General features: G+C 47.3%; 1 protein-coding gene across 18 annotated transcripts in view; it reads left to right on the forward strand.

Annotated features, from left to right (window-relative positions):
• The first annotated feature begins 10,004 nt into the window (after positions 1-10,004).
• QKI (QKI, KH domain containing RNA binding) overlaps positions 10,005-11,116 on the forward strand; it is a 338,812-nt gene continuing 337,700 nt past the window's right edge. For 2 of the 18 annotated variants that reach the window (XM_038397807.2, XM_043511273.1), the window contains exon 1: positions 10,041-11,111. In XM_038397807.2, coding sequence (XP_038253735.1) covers positions 10,970-11,111 — 142 coding nt within the window. In that variant the 5' untranslated portion in view covers positions 10,041-10,969. Of the gene's footprint in view, positions 11,112-11,116 lie in introns of all 18 variants that reach the window. The other 16 variants (XM_043511268.1, XM_043511275.1, XM_038397799.2 and 13 more) reach the window with 14 other exon arrangements.

The following is an 11,116-nucleotide window of genomic DNA, read 5'->3' on the forward strand; positions in this document are numbered from 1 at the left end:
GGAGGTTGAGGCAAATCGCCTGGCTGCCAATTTTGAACAGCCAGACACCAGGATGATTAGAAGAGCACAGGTAGGCACATTGCGCATCAGAGAAGTTTTGAAAACCAGTTTCATGACTGGCTAGGCTATGGTGTGACATAGTGTGCGTTTCTCCTTGATGCAAACCTGCCCCCTTTGTTGATTTTAATTCCCTGTAAGCCAACCACGCTCCCCCCTTCGATCACAGCTGGCAAAGGAAATAAAGTCACTATTGTTTTGAAACCATGCATTCTTTCTTTATTAATTTAAAACAAAAAAAAAGGGAGATAACTGATAAGGTAGCCTGGGTGGGGTGAGGGAGGAGGGAAGGACAAGGCCACATTGCTTATTGTAGTTATGCTACAAATCAAAACTGTTTCAATGACAGCCTTCTGTTGCTTGGGCCATCCGCTGGAGTGGAGTGGCTGGGTGCCCGGAGCCTCCTCCTGCGCATTCTTGGGTGAGGAGGATATGGAACTTGGGGAGGCGGGCAGGCGGTTGTACAGTGGATGCAGCGGCGGTCTGTGCTCCGATTGGCTTTCCTGCAGCTCCACCAGACACCTGAGCATGTCTGTTTGCGTCCCCATTAGCCTTAGCATTGCATCCTGCCTCTTCTCATCGCGCTCACTTAATGCTTTCCTGGACTCTGCCACTGAATGCCTCCATGCATTCAGCTGTGCCCTATCAGTGCAGGAGGACTGCACGAGCTTGGAAAACATGTCATCAAGAGTGTGGTTTTTTTCCGCTTTCTAATCTGCAATATCCTCAGGAACGGAGATGATAGGGGGAATATAGAAACATTTGCATCTGCAGGGGGATAAAAAGGGAGAGTAAAATTTAAGATACATTTCTGAGAACAAAAGGGAATCAAGCAATTCACAGCAGACAGCACATGTGCTTTAGGTACAAGGTCGCATTTTGCCTTTTATATTGAGCACCTGCTGGTATGGTGACATATCATACACGGCGGGGCAACAGAATTCAGTTTCCAGGCAGGCATGGTAAGCCAAAGGATAGTGGGTTTGGCTTCTAATGCCTTCATAAAATGTAGGAATGTTTTCAAACTGCAGCACCCTACTTTCCGATAGCAAGCAATGCTGGTTGGGTTTGCCATTTAAAAGGAGAGGCTGCGGTTTTCGGGTGGATGTGCAGCACACGCCTCCCCCCACCGCTCCGCATGGCTATTTGAGATGATCCCCTCACCGCTCCCTCCTCCACGTGGCTATTTTCAGGGATGATCTCTTTTAGGCAAGCACAAACAGCCCAGCATGAACGGGGTCCTTTTACTGTTCCCTTACAAAAATTCCCCTATTTCAACCAGGTGACCATGAATGATATCATTCTCCTGAGGCTAACACAAAAAAAATATAGACCGAATGTTGCTTGAATGCAACCAAAACCCAGGGCCATTCGCTGCCATGCTTTATGCTGCAATGATTCCAGACTACTTGCTACTAGGCTTGGCGTGGTAAAGTGTCCTACTGTGGAGGATGAAATAAGGCAGCCCTCCCCAGAACCCTTCTGCAAAGGCTTTCAGAGTACCTCCAAGAAAGCTTCATGGAGATGTCCCTGGAGGATTCCCGCTCCATCCCCAGACACGTTAACAGACTTTTCCAGTAGCTGTACTGGCCGCGAATGCATCCCAAATCTTCAGGGCAAATCAAACATTAAACACTATTGCTTTTAAACCCTGTACTGTAGTTACAAATGTGCACTCACCAGAGTGCCTTCAGGGTCGGAGATCCTGCCTTGGGAGGGTATTGGCTCCAGGGTGAGCTCCAGGGTCCTGACTGCTGGGGAGAATGGATTCACCACTTGCCTGCTGCTCATTCTCCTCTTCCTCCTCCACAAAATCGTCCTCTGTGTTGCGAGACTCTCCCCTTGCAGGTGTCCACGGAAAGTGGTAAGGTAGTAGAAGGCTCCCCCCTTAGAATGCCATGCCGCTGATCATAGAAGCAGCATGTATGGGGTTCTGACCCAGAGTGACTGTTTGCCTCCTTTGTCTTTTGGTAGGCTTGCCTGAGCTCCTTGACTTTCACGCGGCACTGCTGTGTGTCCCTGTTGTAACCTCTGTCTATCATGCCCTGTGCGATTTTGGCATATATATTAGCATTTCTTCTTTTTGATCAGAGTTCTGCCTGAACAGATTCTTCTCCCCATACAGCAATCAGATCCAGTGTCTCCCATTCGCTCCATGCTGGAACTTGTTTGCGATTCTGGGGGGACTGCATGGTTACCTGTGCTGCTGAGCTCACCACACTGACCAAACAGGAAATGAAAATTCAAAAGTTCCCGGGGCTTTTCCTGTGTACCTGGCTAGTGCATCGGAGTTGAAAGTGCTATCCAGAGCAGTCACATTGGAGCACTCTGGGATAGCTCCCGGAGGCCAATAATGTCGATTTGCATCCGCACTACCCCAAATTCAACCCAGCAAGGTCAATTTTAGCGCTACTCCCCTCGCTGGGGAGGAGTACAGAAGTCAATTTTAAGAACCCTTTAGGTCGACGGAATGGGGTTGCTTGTGTAGACGTATTCATTATAAAATCGACCTAATGCGACTTAAATTCGACCTAACCCTGTAGTGTAGACCAGGGCTTAGAATAAAACCGAATATGCTTGATGTTTTTCAAAAAATGTCAGTATTAGCAGTACATAGCTTTTCATACTAGCAAACTTCACATACAAAAGTCTATAGAAGACAGGCCATGAAACTCTGGTGGATCCAAATATCCTATTCTTAATAAATACCATACTAGTAGCTCTCTCTCTCCCTGAGAAACTTTCAGTGCTAGAGTTCTAACGAGGAGTGATCTTGTAAATTCTAGATATAAAGCTGCTTAGCTAACCACCTTTGCCAATGAGATTAAGTGGCCTTGACAAATTTTTGTCTTTTCAGTGAACTTGTAAACACACTTAAATTATCATACACATACATAAGAACTTTGCACATGTATAAAACAAGTCTGAAGCTTTAGATTCAGGTAGTTTTGAGTTGTACAAGCAAAAAAGTCTCTTGAACACATGGGAAGTGTTTGCTTCTCTCTCCTCTTTCCACCCTCATAACTCAAGCACAGCTCCACTGGTTTGGTTCAAGCTTTCAAAAAAACCCTCTAACCTCTGGGTTTAGAGCAACCATGGAAAATTCCAATCTGCAAGGAATTTGTTGAGAAAACATTATGAGAACTGGAGGAAAAAGGAGGGTCAGAATGGAAGTGACATTGGAAATGACAGTCTAGTTTGACCTATAGTGACTGCTACACTAAACAGTAATCTATCTAGTATCTGGGGTATACTTCCAGCTTGAAGTCCTGATTACACATCTGGCTTTGCTCTTATGCTTAGACAAAAGAACTTCTTGATGGACTTCTAATTTACATTCCATTTTCCCCATTACATATACTTAAGGCGAATTCACAGCTCTAAAACAACTATTATGCTTGTGAAAAACAAGACATGATAGCATTTTAATCAATGGGACTATACCATGCACATTAATTAAGTTTATCTTTGATTTTTTTCTTATAGCACAAAAGGTATACAGGCACTTAGACAGTCTGATCCTGCAAAACTTTATTCAAATGAGCAGTTCCTTTAAATTCAGTAGCTATCCCTTTTTTTGGTAACAATTCTGGCAACCAACTCACTGTTCATAACTGTTGAAAGCAAAATTTTAAAAGTCAAGTGTTTCTGCTACCTCTTGTCAGAATCTCACAAACCATGGAGTCAGACGTATAGCAGGTATTGTTTTAATTTTTTCTTTTAAAAAATTATAGATATAAGAATGGCCATCTAGCCCACTATCCTGTCTTCCAACAGTGGCCAATGCCATATGCTTCAGAGGGAAAGAACAGAACAGGACAATTATTGAGTGATCCATCCTATCATCCAGTCCCAGAGTCTGGCAGTCAAAGACTTAGGGACATGCAGAGCATGGAAATGCATCCCAGGCCATCTCATAAAACAGAGGAAAATTCAAAGATATCAAAAGGTCTTAATGCTACTCCAAACTACACCAAGTTCATGCTTGTGAGTACCATCTCCTCAGAACTCCTTGGTGCATAGACAAATCTGTAGTGTTATAGGTCCCAATATGTGTATATACTACCAGTTTCCAATCACAATCCAATTGTCTTAGATAGGAACGTGTCTTGTACACTTCCCCTGCCACTAAACCACTTTATTTTAAACTGATGAGTAGCAAACCATTAGCTAAATAGGGTCACATGATTTTGTATCAAATAATTGGATTGTTTTGTAATCCAAGTGATCTGGCTTTCTTCTGAGCCACGGCAGCTGCCACTTTTTGGCGTTGAGCCCAAGATCCTGTTTACTGATTGCAGTGATCCCTCCTTAGATGTCCAGTGATAGCCAAACAAGTATCTCAGGCTGAATCTGAGTGCAGAAGTGCCAATACAAGTGGCATGTGCTTTGGAATGCTTCTTGAACCATCAGAAAAGATCCTGTGGTATGTATAAGTCTAAGTAATAATTTTTTGCACTTGTATAGTGCCTTTCATTTAACATCTTAAAGTACTTTAGTAAAAAATGTTTCATGGCCTTTGAAGTGCTGTGGAAACTGGGAAAAGGACCCTAGGGGATATCGGAGCTACAAACTATATGGCTGCTATATCCAGTAGATGATTCCCAAGTTCAACGGAAAATCTGTGGGTAGAAGGGTGAGGAAGACAAAGAAAAGAATGTCAGATGCTTCCAGAACAACCAAGACCCCATCTTCCTCTCTCAGAGAAAAACAGTGAACTTTTCCACTTTCCTGAGATTTCTGAGAGATTAGACACTGTTCCTGCTGCTCAGCTTTAAAGGAAGGATGTGAACCCCTATTAAGGCAGGACACTAGGCCTCTGAACATATTAGAACATGAAGGTATGTAGGCAAACTCCAAGCATAAGAACCTCTGTGTGGGGAACCAATGGCCACAGTGGTGCCTGGCTTCCCCTTAGCTTGGCAAAATGCTGTTGAGTGGTGGTCTGCCTTTCACAATTTTTGAGACTCTTCTGACCTTTATTGTTTCTGCCTTTCCTTGCCTCCTACAGCAGAGGGGACATCTGGGGTTATGAGGGGTAAGGGATGCCAAGCAAGTGAGTGAACAGTTACTCTTTCCTCCTCAATCTTTTGTAAAGTATGCAATAAAACATTCTGTATTTACTGAACTTGGGAATTTATAGAGAACTATTATTTGAAAAGGAACAAGACCTTTAGATGGCTGAAAAACTTAACCATATTCTGTGTCACTCTTTCAGACTGACAGGCAATAGTTTATTACCAAACCACATCAACAAAAATGACATCAGCTCATTACCAAAAAGCTTTAAAAACTTCAGAACCTTATTGTTGGTCTCCTTATGTGGCATTATTTGTCTTTTTAGAATACAAACTTTTTGGAGGCAAGAACTGCTGTGTATTATACAACAGGAAATACAGGCAGCACTTCACAGCCCCTCACTGCAAGTCAACATATATACATATCTATATATTTCAGTCTTCTAATCAAAGAGAAATTTTAAAATATTGTACCAAAGTTAATATTCACACTTAAAACTCTATTGTCGTAGAATGTGAGTCAAGAAGCAGAATGAATATGTTTAATCAGGCTGGGTAATCTCAATCTATTCTTAAACAGAAAAAGTTAAGGTTGAAAGATGCAGTATTTAGTATCTTTGTTTATGCCACCCAGTTAGATATCTCTCTCATCCAACTCTGACAGCGATGTGGCTCAGTACCTCAGCCACATATCTAGCTGACACTGGGACATGAATGAGAGAGAGCTGGCTGAAGCAGAACTCAGACAACAGAAGGGTGGTGATGACAGGTTCTTGGAAGCAGCTGGAAAAGACAGTGGAGGTAATATCAACTCCTCTGACTGAAAGAGTGATCTAGCATTGGTTATCAGAGTTTGCAGCTTGGGAGTGATATTAAACACCGCCCCTTGCAGCTGCTGTCAATGATCCCATTACAGCAGTAACCAAGTTGGGTTTTTATGATCTGTGCCAAGCCTTTTCTTTCAGATACAGACATTGCCAGTGTTATTTATGTCTGTTACCTCAAATTAGACTACTGCAATATGCTCTATGGGGGCTATACCTTTAAAACCATTTGTAGACAAGCTTATGCAAAATGTGGCAGCTTGCTTGTCACACAAGACATCAATACTTCAGAATGGGGACTGGATACCTACTGATGTTCATGTAGAGGTTAAGGTGCTGGTTATGGCCTAAATGGCCTGAAACCTGCCTGAGAGATTATCCCTGTGACAGACTGCCAAAGATGTAGTCAGAGACGCTCAAGTTAGATCAGGGGTTCTCTATATTTTTCTTTCTGAAGTATGCACCCCACATGCTATTTAAGAACTCCTTGGCCCACCTTTGCCACAACTGTTTTCCTGCATATCCAGTAGACTAAAAGCCATGGCCAGCATTAGGGGGTAGCAAGCGGGGCAATGGCCTAGGGTCGGACACCACAGGCAGCCCCGCAAAGCTAAGGTGCTCAGGCTTGGGCTTCAACACTGGGCAGCTGGGCTCAGGATTGATTTTCAGCCCCGGGCAGCAGGGCTTGGGCTTCATCTTTCTGCCCTGGGGCCAGTAAGTCGAACGCCAGCCCTGCTCTCCGGTTCATTTTGGCAGACCCCCCTGAAACATGTTCACAGCCCCCTAGGGAGCCCTGGACTCCTGGTTGAGAACCACTGAGTTAGATCATATCCCTTGCCACAATCAAGAAAATGGTTTGGGCAGGCTGTTCTGGATGAGGGCCCTAGGACTCTGAAACCTACTCTCATCCACTCTCCCAAGCTGAAGCAGCCCAAATTTGATGACTGTTCAGGTATGTTGCAAAACCCATATATCCGACAGGGTTTTTGGGGAAGGATGAGGGTATGCTTCTGAGTATGATTCTGAGAGAGAACTGTTATCTTCATTTGATTATAGTTTATCTTCTACTAATGTTGCTAGGAAATTATTACGAGTTATTGTCACCACACAGCTTTTGTACAGATATGCTCTGTGTAATAGACATTAAAAATAAAGGGCATCTTTGGAGTAATTTGTGCCTAGCTACAGTGATGGTCTCAGTAGAAATGCCAACAACTGGCTCATGGAGATTGATCTACCATCTCTCTACATCTGATCCTTCAGATCATAGTTAAGACACAGAGACAGTATGAGTTGCTCACATTACTACTTCCATGCTTCCCCTATTAGCTCTCCAGAATTGTAAATTTGATACAAGCTTTAAATTCACTAAATTATTAAAGTAAAAAAAGGGGGGGTGTCTTTGCTCACTGATGTCCTTAATAATTGCATTTGTTTTTCAATTTGAGAACAGACCCCTAAGAATGACTTAAATATAGGAACACAATATACACACATCAGATTAAAAAACTAAACCGTGGCACCCAGAAAGGACACACATGTTGCCTCAACACTGACTTGTCTGTATGTGACAAACCCTGTTCTGTTACATATCCCTAAAATGTACTTGGTCAAGATGTGAACAACTCAGGTACATCTGAGAAACAGCCAAAAAATTCAAGAGCCAGAAGAAAAAAATTAAGCCTGTAACCTTGCTGTTCAACTGAGGCAGTGTTTTTATATCTTCAACACCATGCTTCAAATGTTGCTGCAAAGGTATTGGAAGAGTAAGAATCTAATTTAAGAAACTAATTCATTATACTGCTACTCCCTCTTTGGGAACAAAACTAATACTGTATGTGTTTATTATTTTCCAAATACAGAGAAATTAAAAAGCCACAATTTGGACTTACCTGATCTTTGCTCAAAGTATTGGTATGTAAACCAAACCCTCATACAGAAATGAGATGAGGTATTCTCTAACTCCAAGATATATCTATTTACAATAGGAAGATATAGAAAACACTTAAAAATACAGTCATTTTAATTAGTTTTGCTAAACTGACAATTCTGCTTTTCCCTAAACATTCTGTCAATACTAAACAATAACCAATAAGTAATCAAGCACTAGTTAGCCCAAGAAGACTTACTCAAAATGTGGTTTTGCTTAGTTTAGTTTTGGTTGCATTTTATTTAGCATAACAAATTTAAAATGTTTTATTTTCAAAAGAGCACTGATTTGTATATTCAGATTTTGAACTACTATCATACTTGAAAAATCAACAATAATCCTAGCTCTTTGAATGTTTTTCACTTATAGATATCAAAACAGTTCACAACACAGGTCAGTCTTATGTGAGGCATGTGGCTAAAGATCAAGTGACTTCAATCACATGAACTATAACATCACTTCTAAAGTGGCAAATGAACAAATTCCTTTACTTGGTTCATTTTATTAAAAAAAAGCATCAGGCAGACTATGAACTATAATATGTTAAAATTTCATTAAAAGTTTGATGACTAACAAAATCAAAGCAGAACCAGGAGAGTGAGTATGGGTATGTGATACTGTTGCTCATAGAGTAAGAGGGGAAATACCCACAAATAATGCTCACCTATTTATTTGAAAACATAAACAATGTTTTCATTTACTCTGCCAGCGAAAATATTACTCTTGACACCTGATTTCAATTATTGCTATTTTCAACCATTTTTTGAGGCCTGGTCTACAGTACAGTTAGTTCAAGAGAAGGCCTAATAACTCCACCTCCATGACAGGCACAGGGCTTACACCAGTGTAGTTAGGCAACACAATGTCAGGGTAGAGACTGTGGGTTATTTACATTGGCTGTTGACTGTCATTCTTGTCAATTTCACAGCTACATGCCCAGAGCCATGAAACTGACAAGAAAGCCACCCAGCTTAGACTGTCAACCTGGGGCTGGTGGGGGCTCTACCTAAAGCTTGGCTGCCCTGGCTCCCTGGCAGGCCATTGCCGGCCCACCTGCACTGAGGCTCTCCATTCCCCACAGGGAGCCCAACAGCTGCCCAGGTGTTGGCCCCAGAGCTCCCTGCCGGGTGCCCAGAGGGATTGGGGGCAGCCAACTTCCTGGTAGGGAGCGGCACCGAGCTGAGAGAGCCTGGACTCTCAGTGCCCCACACTGGCCCTCTTAAACCCGTGGAAGTGCTCCTGGTGAGGATGTGCAGCATCGACAAAAGTTGAGCAGCGTGGGCATCAACTGCAGTAATTACTGCAATGGCTGTAAGTCAACTTAATATAGGGCTATTTAAGTTTGTAATGCAGACATGCCCTAAGTCATTTTACTCCTGTTGAGCAAATCACACATGATGCCCTTTATTTCTTGATGATCTTATCACTTAACACTACCATCATCAAATGAAATACGGAGCGCCCTCAGCTTCTGGTGCTTGGGCGTTCTAGACCCTATGGCCCTCCGGGCTTGGGCGTTGCTTTATAGCTGCCCCCTCCCGCCCCGCTAGTCCTCCGATTCACGGCCGTCGCTTCAAGGAGAAACGCCGTGGTCGGGGCCCTGGGGGCGGCGGGCAGGACACTCCGCCGCACCCAGCAGCGCCGCGCAGCCCAGAAAGCAGCAGGGCTGCCGCGCCTGAAGAGCCGTGTGGGCTGGGGCCCAGGCAGGCGGGCTGCGCGTCCAGCTCGGGACAGTAAACGAGCCCCGCCGCCGCCGCCGCCGGCGCCCCGCGAGCTGGCCCCGAGCCTGTCGCTCCCCTCAGCCGCTAGCACCCAGCGCCCGTCACGCTGCTGAGCGCCAGGGTAAAAGAAGGCCGCCGGCTCCGCGCCCCCGGGCTGTGTGCGTGCAAGGGGGCGGGGTCGCCTGAAGGGCCGCTACCGCGGGGCGTTTCCCTCTTCCCGTCCGGGGCTGCCGGAGGCGCTACAGCCTCCCATTGGCCCCGCACCGCCGCCTCCGCCGCCGTTGTGAACGTTGGCCGTTACTGCTCGCGCGCTGCCGAGCTTCCCCCTCCCCCATGACGCGCCCCGCCTCCCCTCCCCATGCCTCAGCAGGAGGCGGCACCCCGGCGACACCACCCTCGGAGCACCGTCGCGCATGCGCATCGGCGGGGCTTCCCCCCGCAGCACGTGACTCAGCCCCGCCCCCTCGCGGAATGAAGTAACAGGAGTTTGTTGTTTTGAGGAGTTTTTCATGCGTGCCTTTAAGAGGCGAGCCGGGGCCGCGCGCAGGGGGAACAGCGCGAGCCTCTCCGCGTGCGCCGCACGTAGCTCTTCACGTGGGTGTGGCGGGGCCGTAAGAGCCGCGGAGTGGCCGGCTGGCTCCGCCTCTCCTTGTTCCCGTCAGAGCTTCCCTGGGGAGCTGCGCCCCCCCCAGTCCCGAGAGTGCGAGTGAGGCGCGGGTTGGCTCCGCCAAGTGGCGCCGCCGCTGCTCCCTGACTAACGGCCGCCCCGCCCCTGCTCCCTCCCCCCCGCGTGTCCCTTCCCCTCCCCCCCGCGTGTCCTGCCCCCTCTGCTGCCGCCGCCACTGCTGCTACCAGCGCAGCCTGGACTAAGAGGAACTCCGCAGCGAACTGAGGAGAAGTGAGGAGGCGGCGGCGGGGCTGAGACTCACCAGCCAGAGGCAGCGGGAGGGAGGCGGCGAGGACACCGGGCGCAGCGCGACGCGGCGGCAGCAGCGACACCCGCAGCGGCCGGGAGGAAACAAGCGGCGGCGGCGGCGGCGGCGGCGACTCCTCGGGAAGAAGCAGCAGCGCCTGCCCGCCCCCTCCCCCGCTGCGGAGAGCAGACAGGGGCAGTACCGCGGAGAGGAGCTGGGCTCCGTGCGTGCGTGCGCGCGGGAGGAGGGGGAACCTGGAGGACTGCGCCGGCCGGCCGGGGGCGCACGGAGCCGGGGAACGGGGGGAGACCGAGTTTCCTCTTTTCCGCACCCGGGACCCGGCGGCGGCGGGTTGGTTTGTTGCTGATTGAATCTTCTTTCTCCTCGGGGAGCCCACCGTCCCCTCCGCTCCCCTCCCCGCCCCGCCCCGCCCGGATCCGGCCGGGCGCCCAGTGCCGTGGTCGGGCTGCGCGGCGGACGCTCGCGGGCTCTGCGCGATTGGAATATGGTTGGGGAAATGGAAGCCAAGGAGAAGCCGAAGCCGAGCCCCGATTACCTGATGCAGCTGATGAACGACAAGAAGCTGATGAGCAGCCTCCCCAACTTCTGCGGGATCTTCAACCACCTCGAGAGGCTGCTGGACGAAGGTAAA

The sequence above is a fragment of the Dermochelys coriacea genome, chromosome 3, assembly GCF_009764565.3.
Source record: "Dermochelys coriacea isolate rDerCor1 chromosome 3, rDerCor1.pri.v4, whole genome shotgun sequence".
In the NCBI taxonomy this organism is placed as follows: domain Eukaryota; kingdom Metazoa; phylum Chordata; order Testudines; family Dermochelyidae; genus Dermochelys; species Dermochelys coriacea.